Source organism: Oryctolagus cuniculus, chromosome 18 (assembly GCF_051225735.1).
Source record: "Oryctolagus cuniculus isolate XC-2025 breed Fujian yellow rabbit chromosome 18, ASM5122573v1, whole genome shotgun sequence".
Taxonomy (NCBI): domain Eukaryota; kingdom Metazoa; phylum Chordata; class Mammalia; order Lagomorpha; family Leporidae; genus Oryctolagus; species Oryctolagus cuniculus.
The window spans coordinates 61422105-61448854 of NC_142884.1; the positions used below are offsets into that span (position 1 = coordinate 61422105).

Here is a 26750-nt window from a genome sequence, read left to right on the forward strand (position 1 = left end):
CCACATCGCAGTACTGGTTGACTCCCAGCTAGTCTGCTTCTAATGCACGTCCCTACTTATGTGCCTGGGAAATAGTAGATGATTGCCCAAGCCTTAGGCCCCTGACATCCATGTGGGAGGCCCAGATGGAGTTCCTGGCTCCTGGCTTTAGCTGGCCCAGCCCCATGCTTTTTCAGCAATTTAGGAAGTGAACAGTGGATAGAAGATCTCTCTGTCTCTGCCTTTCAAATGAATAAATAAATCTTTGAAAATTAAAAATATATTTTTTTAAAGAGTGGGAGAGTGCCCATCTGCTGATTGACTCCCCAAATGACAACAGCTGGGGAACTGAAACTGGGAACCAGGAACTCAGTCCAGCTCTCCATGTGAGTGGCAGGAAGCCAAATATTTGAGCCATCACTGCTCCCTCCCAGGGTTCACATTAACAGAAAGTGAGAGTGGGAGCAGAGCCACAGGTACTCCAATATGGGATGTGGGTGTCCTAACCTATGTCTTAATTGGTAGGCCAAACACCTGCCTCTGACCCTGTTTGTGTGTGTGTCTGTGTGTGTGTGTGTGTTTGACAGGCAGAGTTAGAGAGAGAGACAGAGAAAAGGTCTTCCTTCTGCTGGTTCACCTCCCAGATGACTACTATGGCCAGCACACTGCACTGACCCAAAGCCAGGAGCCAGATGCTTCCTCCCGGTCTCCCATGCGGGTGCAGGGCTCAAGCACTTGGGCCATCCTCCACTGCCTTCCTGGGCCACAGCAGAGAGTTGGACTGGAAGAGGAGCAACCAAGACAGAATCTGGCGCCACAACTGGGACTAGAACCTGGGGTGCCTGCGCCACAGGCAGAAGATTAGCCAAGTGAGCCGTGGCACCAACCAATAAATAAAAGTTTTTTAAAAAATCCCAGTACTTTAAAAAAAGTATACAGTTATGATTTAAACATTGAATTTTTTAAAAAAACATTATTTATTGATTTGAAAAGCAGAGTTAAAAGAGAGGCAGATACAGAGAGAAAGATAGGTCTTCCATCCACTGGTTCACTCCCCAGATCGCCGCAACGACCGAAACTCTGCCAATCTGAAGCCAGGAGCCAGGAGCTTCTTCCAGGTCTCTCACATGGGTGCATGGGCCCAAAGACTTAGGGCCATCTTCTGCTTTCCCAGGCCACAGCAAAGAGCTGGATTGGAAGAGGAGCAGCCGGGACTCAAACCAGCGCCCATATGGGATACCAGCACTGCAGATGGCTTTACCCGCTACCCACAGTGCCAGCCCCATCACTGAATGTTGATTTAACTTCTAACAAGTATAGCCTTGTTGAGAGAATAGGGAAATCAGTATTATACAAGAGCCAATATCTGCTCTTTCATGGTAGATAATCAAAATATATATAACCTAGAAAAAAATTATGAAATGTCAGTGTAAGCCTGCTGTTTTAGAAATATGGAAGCAAGGGGGTGGCATTGTGGTGTAGCAGGAGGTAAAGTTACCTCATACAATGCTGGCACCCCATAAGGGCACCAGTGCAAGCCCCAGATGCTCCATTTCCAACACAGCTCCCTGCTAATGTGCCAGGGACAAGCAGCGGAAGCTGGCCCAAGTATTTGGGCTCTTGCCATTCATGTGGGCGACCTGGAAGAAGCTATCTCTCCCTCTCCCTCTGTAACTTTGGATTTCAAATAAATAAATAGTTCTTATAAAAGAAAATATGGAAGCAAAATCCAGAAGAAACAGCTAAAAGAGTTGAAAATTATTCCCTTTTGAAGAGCAGAAATTGAAATCAAGAACCAGAATTCATTACAAATTTTAAAAAATAGATTTGCAACTTTTAAGATAGACAAACTATTATCTTTAGTATATGTAAAGAGTATATACAAGTTAATAACCATGGCCGGAGCTGGAGCTCAATAGGCTAATCCTCCACCTGTGGTGCCGGCACACTTGGTTCTAGTCCTGGTCGGGGTGCCGGATTCTGTCCCGGCTCCCCTTCTTTCAGTCCAGCTCTCTGCTGTGCTGGGGAGTGCAGTGGAGGATGGCCCAAGTGCTTGGGCCCTGCACCCCATGGGAGACCAGGAGAAGCACCTGGTTCCTGCCATTGGATCAGCGCGGTGCGCCGGCCGCAACACACCAGCCGTGGCGGCCATTGGAGGGTGAACCAACGGCAAAAGGAAGACCTTTCTCTCTGTCTCTCTCTCTCTCTCTCTCTCTCACTCACTCTCACTGTCCACTCTGCCTGTCAAAAAAAAAAAAAAAAAAAAAAAAGGAAATTTGAAGATAATGTAATTGAGTAAACATGCAAATTTGAGAATATCAATTTGACACACTATTCAGAGGAAATAAACATGGAAACTAAATTTTAATTAAAAAGTATTTTTCTGGGTGGGCATTTGACCTTGCTGTTAGATGCCAGTTGTGTTGCTTATGTCCCGCGTTGGAGTATCTAGGTTTAATACTTGGCCCAGCACCCAGGTCCAGCTTCCCGCCAGTGTGGACTCGGGATCAACAGTGATGGCTCAAATAGTTCAGTTCCCGCCACCTATGTGGAAGACTTTTATTGGGTTTCTAGCCCCTGGTTTTTGGGGAGTAGGCCAGTGGATGGGAGTGTTTTTCTCCCTCTCTCTCAAATGGTATAAATAGATATATATGTATATACATACATTTTTTAAAGGTTTATTTATTTATTTGAAAGTCAGTGTTACAGAGAGAGAGAAGGAAAGGCAGAGAGCGAGAGAGAGAGAGAGAGGTCTTCCATCCCTTGGAAAGGTCTTTCTTCCGTTGGTTCACCCCCCCCAAAATGGCCGCCACAGCTGGTGCTACTCCTCAGATGGCCGCAATGACCAGAGCTGCACCAGTCTAAAGCCAGGAGCCAGAAGCTTCCCAGATCTCCACGCAGGTGCAGGGGCCCAAGCACTTGGGCCATCTTCCAGTGCTCTCCCAGGCCATAGCAAAGAGCCTGACTGGAAGTGGAGCAGACACTCTGATACAGGATTTGGTGTCCCAAGTCCAGGACTTGAACCAGCGCTCATATGGGATGTGGGCACTGCAGGCAGTGGTCCTACCTGCTACACCACAGCGCTGACCCCCTCAAACATTCATACCTGCATTATTGGAGGTGACGAGGCAGGTGTGATGATTGGCAGCCCAAATTCCATGAGTTGCATTACTGGCAGTCTAAATGAAGAACTCTATATGGTAGATACATTCACGAAACATTCATATATTTTTTAAATTTATTTATTTGGCAGAGTTAGAGAGAGAGACAGAGAGAAAGGTCTTCCTTCCATTGGTTCACCCCCAAAATGGCCGCTACGGCCGGAGCTACGCCAGTCCGAAGCCAGAGCCAGGTACCTCCTTCTGGTCTCCCATATGGGTGCAGGGGCCCAAGCACTTGGGCCATCCTTCACTGGGCCACAGCAGAGAGCTGGACTGGATGGGGAGCAACTGGGACTAGAATCTGGCGTCCATATGGGATGCCGGCGCCACAAGTGGAGGATTATCCAAATGAGCCACGGCACCGGCCCCGAAAAATTCATATATGTTAAACCTACAAAGTTTATTTTGTATTTATATATACTAAGGAATTTTACATTTATAAACTTTTCCTTTTACATGACTATCTGAAAAGACATACTGAAGTTTTCTATAGCTAATTCTTCATTTTAAAGAGCTATGACTGTCCCAGTTATTGAGAGGGATTTGAATCTCTTGATTCCTCACTGAATGCTTATAGGGCACCCCATTTATCATGTTGACAACTAAGTGTGCCTCCAGAAAATTTCAAAACCCTTCCTGCTGTAGAGAGTAGTACTTACTGCCCAAAGTAAAACACTGTTGTAATCTCTGTCTCTCTGTCTCTCTCTCTCTCTCTCTTTCTTGCCGTCTCAAATCATAAATAAATGAATCCTAAAAAGCAACTCAACAGTGTTTCAAATCTTGGGAGTATTGCTGTGTTAGTGCTTTTTAAAGCATAATCAGTAGCTGGCACTGTGACGTAGTGAGTAAAGTTGCAGTGTCAGCATCCCAAGTGGGTGCCAGTTTGAGTCCCAGCTACTCCACTTCTGATCCAGTTCCTGCTGATGGCCTGAGAAAGCAGTTGAAGATGGCCCAAGTGCTTGGACCCCTGCACCCACTTGGGATATCCAAAAGAAGCTCCTGGCTCTTGGCTTTGGATCAGCCCCAGCTCCAGCCATTGTGGCCATTTGGGGAGTGAACCAGCAAATGGAAAACCTCCTCCCCCCTTCTCTGTCTCTCCCTCTCTCTTTCTGACCCTGCCTCTCACATAAACACATAAACAAACAAACAAATAAATAAATAAGTAAATTTTTTTAAGAATGATCAACTCATATTTATAATGTCCAAACAAGAAATAAGGATGAGAGTTTAGCCTAGAAGTCAAGATGCCTGCATCTTACATCGGAGCACCTGGGTTCCAATCCTGGCTTCGAATCTGACTCTCTGCTTCTTGTTGTTGCAGACCCTGAGAGGCAGCAATAACAGCTCAAATAATTGAGCTTTTGCCATCCCATTGGAGACTTGGATTGAGTTCCTGGCTCTTGGCTTCTGCCCCAGCCTAACCTCGGTTTGGCCAAAGCCCAGCCTAGCGCCATCTGTTGTGAACATTTGGGGAGTAAACCAGCAGATGAAAACACTTTCTCTATCTATCTATCTATTTCTTTTATCTTTATTTCTTTTCATTGTTACCCCTATTGTGGTCACCATTTTTGCCTCCAGAAGCTCTTGGTCATCCTCCAGGTCAGTTAATCCCATATTGCCATCTTTTTGTTGTTGTTGTTAAAGATTTATTTATTTATTTGAAAGAGTTAGAGAGAAAGGAAGAGAAAGAGAGAGATTTTCCATCTCCTGGTTCACTCCTCAAATGGCTGAAGTCGGGAGTCCAGGAACTTTTTTTTTTATTTGACAGATAGAGTTAGAGAACGAGACAGAGAGAAAGGTCTTCCTTCCATTGGTTCACCCCCCAAATGGCCACTATGGCTGGCGCACTGCGCTGATCCGAAGCCAGGAGCCAAGCGCTTCCTCTTGGTCTCCCATGTGGGTACAGGGGCCCAAGCACTTGGGCCATTCTTCACTGCCTTCCCGGGCCACAGCAGAGAGCTGGACTGGAAGAGGAGCAACCGGGACTGGAACCCGGCGCCTATATGAGATGCCGGTGCCGCAGGCAGAGGATTAACCAATTGAGCCATGGTGCCGGCCCCGAGTCCAGGAACTTCTGAATCATCCATGTGGGTGCATGAGCCCAAACTCTTGGGCCATGTTCCGCTGCTTTCCTAGGTCATTAGCAGAGAGCTAGACTGAATTATAGAGCAGCCAGGTATCAAACCAGCGCCCGTATAGGATGCCATTATCACAGGTGGCAGCTTTACCCGCTATGCCACATGCTGGCCCCCTATTACCATCTTTTTTTTTTTTTTTGACAGAGTTAGACAATGAGAGAAATAGAGAGACAGAGAGAAAGGTCTTCCTTCTGTTGGTCCCCCCGCCCCCCCCCCAAATGGCCACTACAGCCGGTGCACTGCACCAATCTGAAGCTAGGAGCCAGGTGCTTCCTCCTGGTCTCCAGGTTGCAGGGCCCAAGCACTTGCCCTGTTACCATCTTAACATCATCAGTAATGGTGAAGAGTCCAAGGAAAGTCAAGTAGTCTGGCTTGTTAAGTCACTTGAAATTCTTCTAAGTTGGTGACATAGGATAGGGTTCTTCAAAGACTACTAAAACAAAGTATATTTGATTTTAACAGGCTGTTGAGGACCTTCCCCTACACCCAAATCTTTAGGTCTGCTTTGAATGGTTAATGTTATACAGAGTACAGAATCAGCATTTATTTGTTTTCGCTACAGCAGAATCAAGAAGGCTTGTAATATTTTCATTGATTTGGTTATATCAAAAAAAAAAAAGCTTCACATCCCTTTGTGAGATATTCTAGTGTTTTATAATTCTTAAATTACTTCAGAAACTTGGGAGACATTACTGATTACTTTTCTTTTGTTGTTTTGTTTGAAATAACATTTTATGTGTCAACAGAATACTATACAGATATAAATTAATTTTATAAACTCATAAATGCATGCGTAATGAATTGAGCTTTTCTGTTCTGTTTTACCTGATCAGCTCCTGGGCTACAGTGAAAAGCCAGTAAATCTACAGATGTTTATTGGAACAGCAGATGATCGATATTTACGACCTCATGCATTCTACCAAGTGCATCGAATCACTGGGAAGACAGTTGCTACTGCAAGCCAAGAGATAATAATTGCCAGCACAAAAGTTCTGGAAATTCCACTTCTTCCTGAAAACAATATGTCAGCCAGGTATTGTGGAACATACCCCCAAATAGGCAGTTCGTTCTTTTTCTAAAACAACTTTCAGCATGGGGGGAAATGTATCCTTGGTTTTTAGTATAAAAGTAAAGGCCGGCGCCGCGGCTCAATAGGCTAATCCTCCACGTAGCGGTGCCCAAGTTCTTGGGCCCGGCACCCCATGGGAGACCAGGAGAAGCACCTGGCTCCTGCCTTCGGATCAGCGCGGTGCGCCGGCCGCAGCACACCAGCCGTGGCGGCCATTGGAGGGTGAACCAACGGCAAAAGGAAGACCTTTCTCTCTGTCTCTCTCTCTCACTATCCACTCTGCCTGTCCAAAAAAAAAAAAAAAAAAAGTAAAATAGTCATTGTTCTGAATTAACTGAATGACATTTTGTAGATAATTATAGTATGTTTGCTAAAGGTGATCGCTTATTTTCAGAAGGATAAGTCAGTTCAGTAAATGTTTATGGAACATATTCTACTAGGTGAGCATTGTCCTGAGCATAGAAACAAAAATACATGGACTTAAATCAAGTTTTTGTTGACAGTGTAACATTGTAGGTAATTAATAAATTGTTATAGTACAATTATGGTTGTAAGTTTCCTTAAGGAAAACTTTGACTTTACCTCCAGTCAATCCATTTGACTCCTTTTAAGATAATATAAATTGGTCAATTTCTGGATGAGGGTGATAATAGAGCTTTGTTCAAGTAAATTAGTTAGGATTTTTACCTGGCAATGTATGATAGTAACCTCAAATACCAGTGGCTTAAACAGATCACATTAAAAAAGAAATAAACAGTTATTATCACATAAAAGAAATAAATAGATTGGGGCTGGCACTGTGATGTAGTGGGTAAAGCTACTGCCTGCATGCTGGCATCCCATTTGGGTGCCAGTTCGAGTCCTGGCTGCTCCACTTCTGATCCAGCTCTGTGGTATGGCCTGGGAAAGCAGTGGAAGATGGCCCAAGTCCTTGGGTACCTGCGCTCGCATGGAAAACCTGGAGGAAACTCCTGGCTTCAGATCGGCACAGCTCTGTCGTTGCAGCCAATTGGGAATGAACGAGTGGATGGAAGACCTCTTTTTCTCCCTCTCTGCCTCTCTGTGTAACTGACTTTCAAATAAATAAATAAATCTTAAAAAAAAAAAAGAAATATATAGATAGCTATTTTAGGACTAGCACAGTGGCTCTGTAAGCCATTGGGGTCTCCAGCTACTTCTGTTTTTTTCTATTATTTTTTAAAGATTTATTTATTTATTTGAAAGGAAGAGTTATAGAGAGGCAGAGGCAGAGAGAAGTCTTCCATCCACTGATTCACTCTCCAAAGCGCTACAATGGCCAAAGCTGTGCCAATCTGAAGCCAGGAGCTTCTTCTGAGTCTCCCATGAGGGTGCAGGGACCCAAGCACTTGAACCATCTTCCACTGCTTTCCCAGGCCATAGCTTAGAAATCTGGATCGGAAGTGAAGAAGCCAGGTCTTGAATAGGCGCCCATATAGGATGCCAGCATTGCTGGTGACAGCTTTACCTGCTATGCCACAACGCCGGCCCTGTGTTCTTTCTTTTTTTCTATCTTTATCAGGTATTTCTATCTTTAAATTGCCTCATGATATAAAACAGCTTCGGGAGCTCTTGCCATCACAACCATGTTTCTATAGGAATAAGAGAGGAAGTGTAAAGGGGACTTCCACTTGAGTTAGTCCTCTTTTTTTTTTTAATTAATTAATTTATTTTTTGACAGGCAAAGTGGACAGTGAGAGAGAGACAGAGAGAAAGGTCTTCCTTTTCTGTTCATTCACCCTCCAAAGGCCGCTGTGGCCGGCACACCACGCTGATCCAAAGCCAGGAGCCAGGTGCTTCTCCTGGTCTCCCATATGGGTGCAGGGCCCAAGCACTTGGGCCATTCTTCACTGCCTTCCCGGGCCACAGCAGAGAGCTGGCCTGGAAGATGGGCAACCAGGACAGAATCCGGCGCCCCGACCGGGACTAGAACCCAGTGTGCCGGTGCCACAGGCGGAAGATTATTGAGCCGTAGTGCCGGCTGAGTTAGTCCTTGTTGAAAGGAAGTTTTTGGGGCTTGCATCATGGTATTGCATGTTAGGCCTCTGTGATGCCAACCTCCCATATGGGTTCTGGTTCAAGACCTAGCTGCTCTACTTCTGATCCTGCTCCCTGCTAATGTGCCTGGGAAAGCAATGGAAAATGGCCCAAGTCCTTGGGTCCCTGCAGCCAGGTGGGAGACCCAGCAGAAGCTCTTGGCGTCAGCCTAGCCCGGCCCTGGCTGTTGAGGCCATTTGGTGGGTGAATCAGCTGGTGGAAGACCCCCTCCTTTCTGTTTTTCCTCCTCTCTCTCTATAACTCTGCCTTTACTTTTTTTTTTTTTTTTTTTTTTTTTTTTGATAGGCAGAGTGGACAGTGAGAGAGAGAGACAGAGAGAAAGGTCTTCCTGTGCCGTTGGTTCACCTTCCAATGGCCGCTGCGGCCGGCGCGCTGTGGCTGGCGCACCGTGCTGATCTGATGGCAGGAGCCAGGTGCTTATCCTGGTCTCCCATGGGGTGAAGGGCCCAAGGACTTGGGCCATCCTCCACTGCACTCCCGGACCACAGCAGAGAGCTGGCCTGGAAGAGGGGCAACCAGGACAGAATCCGGCGCCCCGACCGGGACTAGTACCCGGTGTGCCGGCGCTGCAAGGCGGAGGATTAGCCTAGTGAGCCGCGGTGCCGGGAACTCTGCCTTTAAAATAAATAAAAAATAAATCTTTTTTAAAAGAAAGTTTACCCAGAAATCCTATACTTTCATTGATTATCTTTAAAATTATCTTTAAAAAATTTAAAAATATATATGTGTATATATATATATATAAATACATATGTTTATTTATTTATTTGAAAGGCAGAGGTATGGAGAGAGAGAGAGATAGGTATTTTTCCATCTGCTGGTTCACTCTCCAAATGGCTGCAATAGCCAGAACTTAGCCAGGCTGGAGCCAGGAGCTTCTTACAGGTCTCCCACATGGGTGGCAGGCACCCTAGTGCTTGGACCATCCTCAGGTGCATTAACAGGGATCTGGATTGGAAGTGGAATAGCTGGGATACAAACTGGTGCCCATATAGGATACCAGCGTCTCAGGCAGTGGCTTAACTCACTGTGCCATGTCTCCAGCCGCTCCTTGATAATCTTTATGTGTTAGGAAAACTTAGATTTGTTTTTGTTTTTACCTCAGCACATTGCCACTTCCTTTTTTTTTTTTTTTTTTAAGACTTATTTATTAATTTGAAAGAGAGGCAGGTCTTCCATCTGCTGGTTCACTCTCCAGACAGCTGCAATGGCCAGGGCCAGGCCTATCTGAAGCAGGAGCCAGCAGTTTCCTGCAGGTTTCCCAGGCGAGTGCAGGGGCCCAAGGATTTGGGCCATTTTATACTGCTTTCCCAGCCTATAACAGAGAGCTGGATCAGAAGTAGAGCAGCCTGGACTCGAACTGGCACCCAAATGGGATGCCAGCACTGCAGGCAGCAGCTTTACCTGCTATGCCACAGCGCTGGCCCCACATTGCCATTTCTAACAATATAGGAGCCTGTTACTAAGAAAGAAGAGAAGAAAAAGATATGGAGTAGCCAGCTGTTAATCTACCACAGCCAGATGTGTGAAACCTAGATGGGATTTTGTTAAGGAAATTGCTTCAAACTAGAATGTATATCTTTTTTTTTTTTTAATTTATTTGACAGGTAGAGTTATAGATAGTGAGAGAGACAGAGAGAAAGGTCTTCCTTCTGTTGGTTCACTCCCCAAATGGCCGCTACAGCCGGTGCTGTGCTGATCTGAAGTCAGGAGCCAGGCTTTCCTCCTGGTCTCCCATGTGGGTGCAGGGGCCCAAGCACTTGGGCCATCCTCCACTGCCTCCCGGGCCACAGCAGAGAGCTAGACTGGAAGAGGAGCAACTGGGACTAGAACTCGGCGCCCATATGGGATGCTGGCACCACAAGGCGGAGGATTAGCCAATTGAGCCATGGTGCTGGCCCCCTAGAATGTATATCTTGCTGCAAGTGGCAGTAACATCCATCTAAGCCTATATATATATATATATATATATATATATATATATATATATATTTTTTTTTTTTTTGACAGGCAGAGTGGACAGTGAGAGAGAGAGAGAGACAGAGAGAAAGGTCTTCCTTTTGCCGTTGGTTCACCCTCCAATGGCGCACCACGCTGATCCAAAGGCAAGAGCCAGGTGCTTCTCCTGGTCTCCCATGGGGTGCAGGGCCCAAGCACTTGGGCCATCCTCCACTGCACTCCCGGGCCACAGCAGAGAGCTGGCCTGGAAGAGGGGCAATCGGGACAGAATCCGGCGCCCTGACTGGGACTAGAACCCGGTGTGCCAGTGCCGCAAGGCAGAGGATTAGCCTAGTGAGCCGCGGCGCCTGCCCAAGCCTATATTAATAATATTCCTGTAACAAAGAAGACCAAGAAAACCGAAATAGAAATATTTTTTGAATAGAAGGAATAGCAAAATAAATTAGCCTGGAGGCAGGCATTGTAGTGCAATAGGTTAAGCTGCTGCTTGGGATACATCCTGTATTGGGGTGCCTGGGTTCATGTCCCACCTCCATGTCTGAATTAGCTTTCTGCTGATGCACACACTGAGAGGCAACAGATGATGTCTCAAGTGCTACCCCTGTGGGAGACCCAAGTTGATTTCTGGCTCCTGACTTCATCCAGGCCTAGCCCCAGCTGTTAAGGGCATTTGGGGATGGGAAACAGCAGATGGAGGGTATCTCTCTGTCTCTGTCTTTCAGATAACTAAAAATAAACAAATAAAACTTAAAATATATATATATATCCCAAATATAAGGTTATTCAAATTATAGTTACTATAATTAAGCTTCACCATAAACTTCCTAGAAATCAAGGCAAGAAGAAAATATGATTAAGTTTTTAATAGGTCTCTTGTCATTAGGAAACACCATCTTTTTCCTTTAAGTTGAAAGGTCTCTGTGTCCAATACAATGAACGAATGAAGGGAGGGAGATTATGGGAGGGAAAAAGCCACTGTAATCCAAAAGCTGTACTTTGGAAACTTATATTTATTAAACAAAAGTTAAAAAATAAATAAATAAAATAAAATCACAAAAAAAATAGAGTTTCAGACAGTGGTGGATATGAAATTTCTGAGTGACAGATAAAACCATTGTTCATAATAATTCATGCATAAGTGAGCTGTAGGTATGTATTAAATTGTTTTATTGTTCTTTAAAGACAATAAGGTAGCTTGGTAGACATTCCTCTGCTTTTGCCTACTAACCCACAGGCTGGGTTATTTCAAGCCTATTCTCTCTTGGATATATAACCTCTTTGACTGAAGACTGGCATTTACCTCATAACAGTCACCCTACAAGATACTTTAAATGTAGGATGCCAGTATTCATTGCCTCATCTATTCATAACTCCTCCCTGTTTTTAGAAGGATGAATATGAATGTGGCATTTCTATAATAAGACCTAAAGTAAAGCTAGTTGACATTTTAATCAGATTTTAGTCCTTTATTATTTTATGTGAGGTTTTGGTTGGCTTGTGTGTTTTGTTTTATTTTTTAAAGTTTTAAGATTGTCATTTCTGATGCCTTTATTCCAAATTCTTTAACTTAGCTCTCTGCTAAAATACCTTTAGTCAGTATTCAGTAAAATGGATCATCTCTGGTATTTGCCCTGAAGACCGTTTTGGCAGTTTAAAATGAGTAGTCACTAATTTGATACAATTTGATCAATACTGTTTTGATCAAATAATTATTTAATAATTAATTATAGCATAATTGTTCAATGTTAGTTAAATACAATTTGTTTTCTACAAATAGGAAGTATTTATTTTCAGAATTGATTGTTTCTTTAAAAACTTTCTCCTGGAATTTTTCTGAAGCTGAAAATATTTGAGGGGCTTAAAAATCCATTTTGAAATTGCTTCTTATGCTTTATTGGTTATCATCTTGATATCCTGGTTCTATCACAGTTCTGTCGTACTAATACATTGTCCTTCAAAGCTGTTTCTACAGACTCTGTACAGTGAGCTTTGAAGTTAGAACTGTTGGTAGATGCAGTGAAAGACTGGAGCAAGGAATGCTTCTGAGCTAGTAAGCTAGAAGGTTTGATCATTAGTATTCTGCTTCCTTTTTTTTTCTTAGTACGTAAATAACAAAGGTATATCATACTTTTATTCCTTAGTATGATAGTAATAAGCAGTCATAATTTTAAGGATTATTTATTTTTTATTTGGCAGGCAGAGACAGAGAGATAGAAACAGAGATCCTCTAACAGCTTTCCCCTCTAACAGCTTCAGTGGCCTGCGCTGGTCTAGGCTAAAGCCTGGAGCCTGGAACTACATCTAGGTCTCCCACATGGGTGGCAGGGGCCCAGGCACTTGGGGCATCTTTTGCTGCTTTCCCAGGTAGATTAGCAGGGAGCTGGATGAGAAACAGAGCAGCCAGGTCTCAAACTAGCACTCCAATATGGAATGCTGGTCTTGTAAGCAGTGGCTTAACAATGCTGGCCCATGTAGTAATAAATTTTGAAGATGATGAATTATTAGATCTTAAATGTAGAACCTTTATTTCATATGTGCCTTTCTTAGAAATGCAAGAATCTTAGCCTGATGGATTATCTTTATTATTAGACACATCAGTATAAAACATAGAGATGCGAATAGTGATTTAGTTGTATTCATGTGAGTGAATCTTCTGACCTAGTTTTTGTTTTGTTTCGTTTTTTAAAGATTTTTTTATTTACCTGAAAGGTAGAGTTACAGAGAGGCAGAGAAAGAGAGAGAGAGATCTTCCATCTGCTGGTCCACTCCACAAAAGGCCGCAATGGCTAGGGTCGGGCTGATTGGAAGCCAGGAGCCTCCTTCAGTTCCCCCATGCGGGTGCAGGGGCTCAAGCATTTGGGCCATCTTTCACTGCTGTCCAAGGCCATAGCAGAGAGCTTCATCAAAAGTAGAGCAACTGGGCCCTGAATCGAGGCCCATTTGGGTCGCTAGCACTGCAGGTGGTGACTTTACCCACTACACCACAGTGCCTTCCTCTGACCTAGTTTTATTTATGTTATGAAAAGTCTTTTACTTTGTTTCAGTGATCTAATTCTACATAATAAATAACTTCAGAAATTAGTGGCTTAAAGTAATAGCCTTTTATTATTTTTTGTGATTATTTGCGTTGACTGGGCTTAGCTGGTTCATTCACATGGTGTCAGCCTGGATCACTTGTGTACCTAGATTTTTTGGGAATTCAAATGGAATTTGAAAATAACTGGGGTGGCTGGAGGGGCTGAAGATTGTCTGGCCTTTCTTTCCTTTTTACTTGATTACTTAGGACTCTATGAGAGCAAAAATTACTAGTACTAAGTTCTTAATTTTTATACTTTCATTTGGCCACACTCATTTATTCAAGTGAGTTACAGACTAGCTTTCAAGGAGAGAAGACAGATACTCTACCTCTTGTTAGCAGGAAGAGAGGAATGCAAGTACAAGAAAGGGAGAAATTACTGACAACCATCTTTGCAGAAGATCTGCCATGCTGCCGGCGCTGCGGCTCACTAGGCTAATCCTCCACCTAGTGGTGCTGGCACACTGGGTTCTAGTCCCGGTCGGGGCGCCAGATTCTGTCCCGATTGCCCCTCTTCCAGGCCAGCTCTCTGCTGTGGCCAGGGAGTGCAGTGGAGGATGGCCCAAGTGCCTGGGCCCTGCACCCCATGGGAGACCAGGAGAAGCACCTGGCTCCTGCCTTCAGATCAGCGCAGTGATCAGCATGGTGCACCGGCCGCGGCGGCCACTGGAGGGTGAACCAACGGCAAAAAGGAAGACCTTTGTCTCTGTCTCTCTCTCTCACTATCCACTCTGCCTGTCAAAAAAAAAAAAGATCTGCCATACTTACTATTGCACTGTTGTCATACCAAAACATTTTCTTCCCTTCGTTGGAATAGCAGAGGAGAGTAGTTATACCCATCTTTCTTTTTTGAACTAATTCTATTAGATACTTCTTCCCTGACAGAGTAATAATATAAACCTATGAGGTTGAGTTATTTAGAGCCATGATTATCAATAAGCAAATAAAAATTTTGTATTTTTCTCCATAGTATTGACTGTGCAGGTATTTTGAAACTCCGCAATTCAGATATAGAACTTCGAAAAGGAGAAACTGATATTGGCAGAAAGAATACTAGAGTGCGACTTGTGTTTCGTGTACACATCCCACAGCCCAATGGAAAAGTACTTTCTCTGCAGATAGCTTCAATACCTGTCGAATGCTGTAAGTGAGCTTGTGTTGATGTTTTAAGATTTTGTTTAAAATAGTTAATTTCTGCTTTGTTTACAATGTAATGTTCCATCAAAAGTGCAAACTGGAGACACATTTGCTGTTCTTTCTCATACGGAATATGCAAACATGTTTATGTAAGGAGAGTACTGATCTTAGAATTAGAAAATGGCTTCTCACTATATTTTTACCACATTTTCTTGACTATCTGTTAATGAGGAAGATAATGGCCTCTGTGGACCCAGTCATTAAGCTATGATTTTGATGCTTTTAAGTGTTGCTTAGTTTTCTTTGTTTCATTGAAATGTCAGCCTTCATGTTAGAAGAGGCTGTCTCTACAAGTTGACCCCTTAACTACATAAGACTTACAGTGTTTTTATTTTGTTCTGTCTTCTTACCATAACATTATTTAAAATATCAGATTGAAAAAAATGAATTTTTTCCCTTTGATTTACAAAGATAAGATGTGAACAAAGGCCTAAAACTTGAAGCCTACTCAAGCCTTAAACCACTGTGAGTATGAGGGAGGCAGGTTAGTTGATGTGATTGAAACACTAAGACTGGCAGTCAGCTGTTTAGGGTATAGATTTAAAAATGTTCTAATTTAATGTAGCGTAGCGGGTGGAGCTGCCGCTTGCAGTGCCAGCATCCCATATAGGTGCCAGTTTGGTTTGAGTCCCGGCTGCTCCACTTCCGGTCCAGCTCTCTGCTATGGCTTCAGAAAGCAGTAGAAGATGGCCCAAGTCCTTGGGCCCCTGTACCCACGTGGGAAGACGCAGAGGAAGCTCCTCGCTCCTGGCTTTGGATTGCACAGCTCCAGCGGTTGTGGTCATTTGGGGCGTGAACCAGCAAATGGAAGACCTCTCTCTCTCTCTGCTGCTTCTTCTCTCTCTGTGTAACTCTGACTTTCAACTAAATAAGATAAATCTTTTAAAAAAAATGTTCTAATTTGGGACCAGCTTTGTGGTGTAGTGGGTAAAGCCACTTCGTATAATACCCACATCCCATATGGGTGCTGGTCAGGTCCCAGCTAACTTCAGTTCCGATCCAGCTCCCTGCTAATGGCTTGATAAAAGCAGATGAAGATTGCCCAAGTGTTTCATCCCTCCCACCCACATGGAAAACCTGGAGGAAGCTCCAGGCTTCTGCTTGGCCTAGTGTTGGCCATTGTGGCCATCTGGAGAGTGAACTAATAGATGGAAAATTTCTCCCCACCTCACCTCTAGGTGTGTGTGTGTGTGTGTGTTTTCCTCTCCCTGTGTAACTGACTTTCAAAGGAAATAAATAAATCTTAAAAAAAAGTTCTGGGACTGGCGCTGTGGCACAGCGGGTTAATGTCCTGGCCTGAAGTGCCAGCATCCCATATGGGCGCCGGTTCTAGTCCCAGCTGCTCTACTTCCGATCCAGCTCTCTGCTGTGGCCTGGGAAAGCAGTAGAAGATGGCCCAAGTCCTTGGGTCCCTGCACCTGCGTGGGAGACCTGGGGGAAGCTCCTGGCTCCTGGTTTTGGATCAGCACAGCTCTGGCCATTGCGGCTATCTGGGGAGTGAACCATCGGATGGAAGACCTCTCTCTCTCTTTCTGCCTTTCCTCTCTCTGTGTAACTCTTTCAAATAAATAAATAAATCTTTAAAAAAAAAAGTTCTAATTCCATTCCTTGGGGCAGATATTTGGCCTAGTGATTAAGACTACCTTGTCCTATATTAGAGTACCTGGATTTGGTTGCCAGCTTTGTTCCAATTTCAGCTTCCTGCGAGTGCAGACCTTGGGAGGTAGCAGGTGATGGCTAAAGTTAGGTACCTACCACCCACCTAGGAGATGCAGATTGTATTCCTTGTTCTGATCTCAGTTGTCACAGACATTTGGGGAGTGATCTAGCAAATGGGATTGCTCTCTGTGTCTCTATTTGTCTCCTAAATTTTTAAAAAATTAATTTTATTCTTTAATTTTGCATCGGACGAAACTGAGGCACAAATAGTTCAAGTACTTATTCAAGGTTATTTCTTTGTCAGTAACAGAGCCGTGTCTAGAACATAAATGTTTTTAGTTATCTTTTTTAAAGGTTTATTTATTTATTTGAAAGTCATAGTTACAGAGAATCTTCCATCTGCTGGTTCACTCCCCAGATGGCTACAACATCCAGCGCTGGAGCAGACTGAAGCCAGGAGCCAGGATCTTCATCCAGGTCTCCCATGGGGGTGGCAGGGGCCCAAACATTTGGGGCATCTTTTGTTGCATTTCCCAGGTCATTAGCAGGGAGCTGAATTGGAAGTGGAGCAGCCGAGACATGAACTGGCACTCATGTGGAATGCCAGTGTCACAGGCTGTGGCTTTACCCAGTATACAACAATGCCAGCCCTTAGTTCTCTTTTAATTACTATATTACATCATTTAATTTCTGTTACATATATTCTTAATCTGGCATCATGCTTACTACATAAACCTTTTTCTGTTTACTGAAAATAATAAACCTTATCATTTCCCAAGTTACTATGGGAATCCCTGATTAAATCTATGGTGATAGGATTCACTGTAGAACTAATTTTAAAAAATTAATTTTTAAAGATTTATTTATTTGTTTGAAAGGCAGAGTTACAGAGGCAGAGAGAGAGAGAGATATCTTCCATCCTCTGGCTCACTCCCCAAATGGCCACAAGGGCTGGGGCTGGACCAGGCCAAAGCCAGGAGCCAGGAGCTTCTTTTGGGATTCCCAATTGGGTGAGGGGCCCAAGTACTTGGGCCATCTTCCACTGTTTTCCCAGGCTATAGCAGAGAGCTGGATCAGAACTGGAGCAGCTGGGACTTGAACCGGCGTCCATGTGGTATGTCAGCACTGCAGGATGCTGCTATACCTGCTACACCACAGCACCAGCCCCTAAAATTAGTTTTAATAGATGATATAGGTTCATTTTTCAGAATTCAAAAAGAGTACATAGGGGCTGATATGGTGCCCACTGCTCTGCTTCCAGTTCAGCTTCCTGTTAATATGCTTGGGAAGGCAGCTGATGATGACCCAAGTCCTGGGCTCCTGCTACCCGCATGAGAAACCTGGATAGTTTCCTGTCTCCTGGCTTTGGTCTTTCTCAGCCCTAGTTGTTACACCCATTTGGTAGGTAAACTAGCAGTTGGAAGATTTCCATATTCCATCTGCCAGCCAACCTACCCTGCTATCCAATGATCTGCCTTACAAATAAGTAAATAGATCTTAAAAAAAAAAAATACTGAGTCTAGAATAAAAAGTAAATTTCTGAGGCAACCAGTGACCCTTCTTAAAAGCGGGTACCATTGCTAACTTCCTCTTTTTTTTTTTTTTAAGATTTATTTATTTATTTGAAAGGCAGAGTTACAGAGAGGCAGAGGCAGAAAGAGAGAGAGAGAAAGAGAATCTTCCATCCACTGATTCACCCTGCAAATGGCTGCAACGGCCAGAGCTGGGCCCATCTGAAGCCAGGAGCTCCTTTCTGGTCTCCCACGTGGTGAAGGGGCCCTAGGACTTGGGCCATCTTCTACTGCTTTCCCAGGTCATAGCAGAGAGCTGGATCAGAAGTGGAGCAGCCAGAACTGAAACCGGTGCCCATATGGGATTGGCGGCACTGCAGGCGGTGGTTTTACCCTACTATGCCACAGCACCAGCCCACAACTTCTTTTTCTTTATGTGTGTGTGTGTGTGTGTGTACATATATATATATATATGTATGTATTTGAAAGACATACTTACAGAGCTAAATGGCAACAATGGCCTAGGGTAGGCCAAGCTAAAGCCAGGAGCCTAGAACGCCATTTGGGTCTCCCATAAGGGTGGAAAGGAGTCAACTCTTTGAACCATCTTCTGCTGCTTTCCCAGGCACATTAATAGGGAGCTGGGTTCAAAATGGAGCAGCCGGGACCGTACCGGCATTCATATGGGATGCCAGCATCGTGGACAGCAGTTTAATTGACTGTACCACAGAGCTGGCACCCACTGCTAGTTTCTAAATTTGCTTGCCCAGAGTGTTATATATCTGTATAAACAGAGATGTCGCTATTTATTAAAGCAGAGTAATTTAAATAGTTTTAAGTTTATATAGTAGTTTGAATTTTTGAAACATTTACTTAAAATATTCTAAATTTTTTTAGTTTGTAAAAATATTATGTGATTATTAGTGAGGAAATAGATAATGCAGAATGGTACAAACAGTAATATTAAAATAATTTGTCATTTTACTAAGCATTAGTCATTATAGCTTTTTTGATTTTGATTTTGTATGTATCTGTATATTTTTGCACAATTTATTTAAAGAATTATTTATGTATTTACTTTAGAGAGGCAGACAGAAAGAGAGTTCTTATTCACTTGTTTACTTTTCACAATGGTTGAGTCTGTGCTTGGGCCAGAATCAGGAGCCAGAACTGGGAATGGAATCCAGGTACTCTGATATGGGACCTAGGTATCTTAACTGCTAGGCTAAGCACCATTTCCACACAATATTTTTAAATTGGGCTTACCTGATATAATTTTATATCTTGTTTTGCTGTCTCACTATACCAACATGAGTGTTTCTTCATATTGTTACATGCTTTTTAAAGATATCTTTGGCTGTGCCATCTATTGAAAATTTTGGGGGGCCAGCACTGTGGCGCAGCAGACTAATGCCCTGGCCTGAAGTGCCGGCATCCCATATGGGCGCTGGTTTGAGACCTGGCTGCTCCACTTTTGATCCAGCTCTCTGCTGTGGCCTGGGAAAGCAGTAGACGATGGCCCAAGTCCTTGGGCCCCTGCACCCACGTGGGAGACCCAGAAGAAGCTCCTGGCTCCTGGCTTTGGATCGGCGCAGCTCCGGCCGTTGCAGCCATCTGGGGAGTGAACCATCGGATGGAAGACCTCTCTCTCTCTCTGCCTCTCCTCTCTCTGTGTAACTATGACTTTCAAATAAATAAATATTTTTAATTAATTAATTAATTAATTTGACATGCAGAGTTAGACAGTGAGAAAGAGACAGAGAGAAACGTCTTCCTTTTCCGTTGGTTCACCCCCCAAATGGCTGCTACAGTCGGCGCGCTGCACCGATCTGAAGCCAGGAGCCAGGTGCTTCCTCCTGGTCTCCCATGTGGGTGCAGGGCCCAAGCACTTGGGCCATCCTCCACTGCCTTCCTAGGCCACAGCAGAGAGCTAGACTGGAAGAAGAGCAACCGGGACAGAATCTGGTGCCCCAACCAGGAATAGAAACTTGGGTGCTGGTGCCGCAGGCGGAGGATTAGCCAAGTGAGCTGCGGCGCCGGCCAATAAATCTTTAAAAAAAAGAACAAAAGAAAATTTTGGGTGCTAGTGTTGTAGAGTAGTGAGTTAAGCCACTGCCTGTGATGCTGACATCCCATAGAGGTGCCAGTTCAAGTCCCAGCTACTCTACTTTTTAAAAAAAGATTAATTTGAAAGAGTTACAGAGAGGAAGAGACGGAGAAAGAGAGAGAGATCTTCCATCTGCTGGTTCACTCCCCAGATGGCTGAGCCGAGCCAATCCGAAGCCAGTAGCTTCGTTTGCATCCCACACGTGGGTGCAGGAGCCCAAGGGCTTGGACCATCCTCCACTGCTTTCCCAGGCTCATTAACAGGGAGCTGGATTAGAAGTGGAGCCCCCAGGAATTTAACCGGCATCTATATGGGATGGCAGTACTGCAGGTCAGGGCTTTAACCTGCTATGCCACAGCACCACCCCTGGCTGATCCACTTTGATTCCAGCTCCCTGCTAATACACCTGGGAGAGCAGCAGAAGATGGCCCAAGTACTTGGGCCCCTGAATCCATGTGGGAGACACAGAAGAAGCACCTGGTTCCTAGCTTTGGCTTGGCCCAGCCACGTTCTTTGCACCCATTTCAGGAATCAATCAGTAGATGGGCGATTCTCTCTCTCTCTCTCTCTAACTATGCCTTTCAGATAGGTAAATAAATCATTTTTAAAAATACTTTAAAAATATTTTTACTGGGGCCAGCATTGTGGCATAGCAAGTAAAGCCACTTGCTGCCTGCAGTGCTGTCATCCCATATAGGTGCCAGTTCATGTCCTAGCTGCTCCACTTCTGATCCAGTTCCCTGCTAATGGCTTGGGAAAAGCAGTCAAAAATGACCCAAATGCTTGGGCCCCTTCCACCTATGTGGGAGACTCGGATGAAGCTCCAGACCCCTGGCCTGTTGCAGCCATCTGAGGAGTGAACCAGAAGATGGAAGAGCTCTGTCTCTCCCCCTCTCTAACTCTTTCAAATTTAAAACAAAAATTTTCTTTTGCTTATTCTTAGACTATATCTGTAAAGGGCAGTTTCTACCATACATATCTAAAACTTGAATTGGTTTATTCCCTAGAATAGCCTGTGTTTGTTTTCATACCTCTTCTCCGAGCCATTTAAAAAAGTAGAAACATGAGTATTTTCTGAGGTGTAGGTGGTAGTTGGTACTTCCTAAATGGTAGTTGATCCTAAATCCAAGACCCAACCTGTGAAAATATGTATTTTAACATTCTCTTTGAATAGGACAAAGGTCTAATTCATACACTTTTCGAGACTAGATATTAAATTGTTGGGAGAGGGGGAACCCATAGTAAACTAACTAGCACATGGTTTCCTGAAGGCTTTGAAGTTTAAATTTCTTTGGAATGCTGTAGTAGGCAAACGAAACACAACTTAACCTCATAGCCACCAGTATGAAGAAAAACTAGACTTTTTTTTTTCCAAATGTGAAGAGATTATTGTTGACACTTTTTGTTTTAGTTCCAGAGAGAAATCTATTTATATAGCCATTTGATAAGAATCATTAGAGGCTGGTGCTGTGGCTCAATAGGCTAATCCTCCACCTGCGGCGCCAGCACACCGGGTTCTTGTCCCGGTTGCCCCTCTTCCAGGCCAGCTCTCTGCTGTGGCCCGGGAGTGCAGTGGAGGATGGCCCAAGTGCCTGGGCCCTGAACCCCATGGGAGACCAGGAGAAGCACCTGGCCCCTAGCTTCGTCATTGCGGTGCGCTGGCCACAGCGCGCTGGCCACAGTGGCCATTGGAGGGTGAACCAACAGTAAAGGAAGACCTTTCTCTCTGTCTGTCTCTCTTACTGTCCACTCTGCTTGTCAAAAAAAAAAAAAAAGAAAAGAAAAGAAACCATTAGAGGACCTAAGCAATCAAAAGAAAACTATAACTTGAAGCCCAAGCAGTTAAAGAAAGAAAACATAAAAATAAAATACCCAGAAATATAGTTTGGGACCAGCCAGTCAGTATCAGAGAGGGTAGCACCAAGGACAGTTTATAAAATGTTGATAACGTAAACAATGAATCTGTGCATCAAAAAAATTTATTCCATGTACCCTGGGAAGGCAGAGAAATGTATAGTCAGCAGAGACACGTTTATAGCCTTGTCAAAAACTTCATTATTGAAATGTGATATTCATGGATGTTTCATTTATTTAGTTAGAAAATTGTCCAAAATGGAAGCATTATTTCACAACAATGATCTAATAGGTAGTATCTTGATGAAAGAGTTACTTGGTGTTTGTCCTATAGTAGTTCTTTAGAAACAATTAATTATATGCAATATACTTTAGTATCTTTGGTCTTAATATATTTTTCTAATTATATTACATATAAATCTTAATAGGTGTGTGGAAGAGTTATTATTGAGTCAGTCTAAAAAGAGAAATGCAGATAAGGTAAATATGATGGAGTCAATATGAAGTTGAAGATGATGTATAATTTCTCTGTTAGTTCCTTTAATTATAGTCTAAGTAAATAACTTAGAAATCGTGTAAGTCTAATAAACATTTTTTTTCTAAACAATATAGTTCTGTTAGTGGATATCATTACTATTGTCTTGAATTTTAAAAGCCTGAATGAATTAATCCCCAAATTTACTTCTCTTTATTTTCATTTTGTGGCTTGAGTTTGCTGTACATATCTGAAAATTTTTATACTAATGTTGTTTTTTCTCAACTCTTTTTAAAAAAAATCCAGCCCAGCGATCTGCTCAAGAGCTTCCTCATATTGAGAAGTACAGTATTAACAGTTGTTCTGTGAATGGAGGTCATGAAATGATTGTGACTGGATCTAATTTTCTCCCAGAATCCAAAATCATTTTTCTTGAGAAAGGACAAGGTAAATAGCATATGAGTTGCTTGACTTCAAACTAAAGGGCAAAAGGTAAAATAAATTATTTACATGTTTCAGTAACATTAATCAACAAAATAGTTCACTTAAAGCAACAGGCATTAGATTTTATTGTAAATCAAACATTAAATTTTCATATAAATGTTTAATTCTCTTTAAGGATTTCTTCTTAATGATTTTATTTATTTGAAAGAGTGACCGAGAAAAAGAGGAAAGAGAGTAAAGAGGGAGGGAGAGAGGGAGGGGGAGAAGGAGAGGAAGAAGAGATTGAGGTCAATCTTCCATCTACTGATCGACTCTCCAAATGGCTGCAGTGGCTGCGAGTGGTCCGGGCTGAAGCTAGGAAACTGGAACTCTATCTAGGTCTCTCATGTGAGAGGTAGGGGCCCAGCTTGGGCCATCTTACACTGTTTTTTGCTGGATCAGAAGTAGAGCAGTCAGGACTGCAGCCAGTGGTATGATAATGGGATGCAGTATTGCAGTAGCAGCTTAACCCACTGTATCACAATGCTGGCCCCAAGTGTTTCTTAAAAGTCGGAGAATTCTTCCAGCGTTTCTACTTCTAGGTATATATTCAGACACATTGAAAACATACATGTACACACACAGAAACTCAAACACAAATGTTTATAGCAGTTTCACTGATAATAGAAAAAAGATGGAAATGGGACAGCTGTTGCAGCCATTTGAGGTATGAACCAGCAGATGGAAGATCTGTCTCTCTCTTTCTCTCTCTCTCTGGAACTCTTCCTTTCAAATAAATAAGTCTTAAAAAAAAAAAAAAAAAAGGAAAAAAGGACAACCCAAATCCTTGCCAGTCGGTGAATGAACAAAATGTTGCATGTCCACAAAATGCTGTTCTTTAGCCCTAAATATTAATAAAATACTGATGCATGCTATAAACTGGGTGAAACTTGAAAATATTAAGTGAAAGAGGCCAACACCAAAGATCATATATGATATGGCATCATTTATATAAAATGTCTAGAATAAGCAAACCATAAAGACAGAAAGTACATTAATGTTTGTCAGGAGTTAGAGGGAGGATATCAGCGGGGACTGACCACTAATGGGGACAAGAATTTGGGATGATGAAGAGGTTCTGGAATTAGATAGTGGTGGTACTTGCAGAACTCTGAATATACAAAAAACCGAATTGTCAACTTTAAAAGGATGAATTTTGCATATGTGAATTACATCTCAGTTTTTAAAAAGGGGAAGAACCCTGGGTTTATGAGGGTATTTTTATTTGTTTTTAAATTTTGCACTAGAGACACAGAGTTGTTTACTCTCCAAAATTCCTATAATGTCTAGGGCCAGAGGCAAGAAGCAGGAACACAATCCAGGTCTCCCGTGTAGGTGGCTGGAACCTTAATTATTTGAGCCATCTGGAGTCTGCCTTGCAGAAAACTGAACTCAGCAGCTGGAGCCAGAGCTCAGGATCAAACCCAGACACTGCAGTGAGATGTGGGCATGCTACTCACCAGACAAACGCTCACTCCTTTCAGGATATTTGATTTATCCTTTCTTTAGCATATTTAAACATTTTCCTTCAGTTATTTCCTCATTTTAAAAACTGTGAAATGTCATTCTTGCAGCAACATAACAAGTAATTATACCTTCTAACCAGTTTAAGAAATAAAACATTAAAAAAAAAATTTACCTTTGAAGGCCCCTTGTTTCCCCTTTCCAAACAGATCCCTCACCTGAACAATCCTTGCTTTTCCTTATAGTTTATTTTATATGAATTTTCCCCCGTTCTTAAACTTTCTGTAATTCTGCATGTAATCTTCTGAAAATTGCTTTTTTTCAGACATTAACATTAATGTTTCAAGATTGATCTATCTAACCAAAGATCTTTTCCTTTGACTAGTCTGTGTTTTTCACGGTATGAATTTACCCTACTTCATTACGTATTTTACTGGAGTTATGGGCTATATAGAATTTTGGCACTGCTGCATAGTAGCTAGCAATGCTGCTGTAAACATTCTGGTTCTTATCATTGGTAGACATAGACAAGATTTCATAATTCTTCAGGTTTATTAGTATATTCAGCAAAAATGTTCTCTTGAACTCTGGATTTGTATTTCCTGATATCCAAGATCTTACGGGCATTCAACATTCATTTTTTACCATATCTGTTTATGTTGTTGCCTATTTTCTCCATTGGGTTTTATTTTCTTACTAACTTAATAAGAATTCTGTATATATTCTGAATATCAAAGTGAATTGGGGAAGTACCCCATCTTTTTCCCCTTTTTGAAAGTGTCTGTGTTAGGTAGTCTCGCCTTCCCTTGAACATGTGATACAGCTCATTTCTGAAACCTTTTGGCCTGGGAGCCTGTCTTTGTATGAAGCTATTAATTTCTGATATAATTCTGTTCATGGGTGTAGCACTAGTCAAATTTATTTCTTCCCGAGTTATTTTGGTCATTTGTATTTTTCCAAGACTGTATTCATTTCATCATGTTTTCAGATTTATTGACACAAATTTCAAATTTATTTATTAGAACATTATAACTGAAGGAAAATTATTATTTATTATTTATTTGAAAGGCAGAGTTAGAGAGAGAGAGAGAGAGAGAGAGGTCTTCCATCTGCTGGTTTACTTCCCAGATGGCTGCAACAGCCGGAGCTATGCTGATCCAAATCCAGGAGTCAGGAGCTACCTCCATGTCTCCCACATAGGTGCAGGAGCCCAAGCACTTGCACCATCTTCTACTGCTTTCCCAGGCCATAGCAGAGAGCTAAATCAGAAGTGGGACAGCTGGGACTCAAACCAGCACCCAAATGGAATGCAGGCACTACTGGCGGCGGCTTTACCTGTTATGCCACAGTGCTGACCCCTGTGACTTACACTTTAATCATTTCTCTTCCTTTTGAAATCTTTACCTACTAAAATCCAGTTAACAGCCAGCTATCCACTTTTCTTCTTGACACTCTTTTTTTCTCTTTGTTTTGTACATTTTTATTTATCTGGTTCAAAGACATGAAATTTTTTTTTTATCAGTTCTGGAACTTAAATACAGATGTTTCCTGAGATTCTGTATTTAGTTTTCTTTTCATCATATTTCTTCTTCCTGGGAAATTTCATTACTCCCCAGATCTCTCTTTCCATAGCCATATTCTCTCTCTCTCTCTCAATTCTGGTGCACACTTTAAAGTACAGAATATTGCTATGTAAATGTCCCACTCATCCTTAATATATGACAAGATATCTGACTTCACAAGTTGGTTTATTTCATTTGATTCCTTAACCTGATTAGTAATACTAGTACCAACTTCTTCAGTTGGAAACCAAATGGCTATCAGTCTGCTTTTCCCTTAAAATTTACTTTCCTGGGGGCTGGCATTGTGGTGTAGTGGGTGAAGCCACCACCTGCAGTGTTGGCATCCCATATGGGCACCAGTTTATGTCCTGGCTGCTCCACTTTCAATCCATCTTCCTGCTGATACACCTGGGAAAATAGCAGAGGATTTCCCAAGTGCTTGGGCCTCAGCACCCATGTGGGAGACCTGGAAGAAGTTCCTGGCTCCTGGCCTTGGATCAGCCTGGCTCTGGCCTTGTGGCCACTAGGGGTGTGAACCAGCAGATGGAAGATCTCCCTCTCTCTGCTTCAGCCTCTGCCTTTCAAATAAATATTTTTTAAAAATTTGCTTCCCTCAGGCCCTTTTAACTCAGCCTGGTATCATGTCTTTCTTCAAGAAATATCAGTTCTCATGGCAAGCATTTGGCCTATTGATTAAGGTGGCTGTTGGGCACCCTATATCTCAAATCAGAGTGCTTTGGTGTGAGTCCTGGCTTTGCTTCCAATTCTAGCTTTCTGCTAATATGTGCTCTAGAAGGCAGCCGGTAATGCCTCAGATAATGGCTCAAGTAGCTGAATCCATGCTACTCACATGGGAGACCTAGATTGGATTCCTGGCTGCTGACCCAGCCCTGGTTGTTGCAAACATTTGAACCAGTGATGGGGATTTCTCTTTCTGTCTCTCTGTCTCTCAAATAAGTTTTTTAAAAAGACATATCAGT

At 42.8% G+C, this 26750-nt stretch overlaps 1 protein-coding gene across 8 annotated transcripts in view; it reads left to right on the forward strand.

Annotated features, from left to right (window-relative positions):
- Nucleotides 1-26750, forward strand: part of NFATC3 (nuclear factor of activated T cells 3) — a 151203-nt gene that overhangs the window by 69674 nt on the left and 54779 nt on the right. For 6 of the 8 annotated variants that reach the window (XM_017342314.4, XM_008257512.5, XM_002711632.6 and 3 more), the window contains 3 exons: nucleotides 6112-6311; nucleotides 14429-14601; nucleotides 22568-22708. In XM_017342314.4, coding sequence (XP_017197803.1) covers nucleotides 6112-6311; nucleotides 14429-14601; nucleotides 22568-22708 — 514 coding nt within the window. Of the gene's footprint in view, nucleotides 1-4461; nucleotides 4740-6111; nucleotides 6312-14428; nucleotides 14602-22567; nucleotides 22709-26750 lie in introns of those variants that run through there. The other 2 variants (XM_089320317.1, XM_089320318.1) reach the window with 2 other exon arrangements.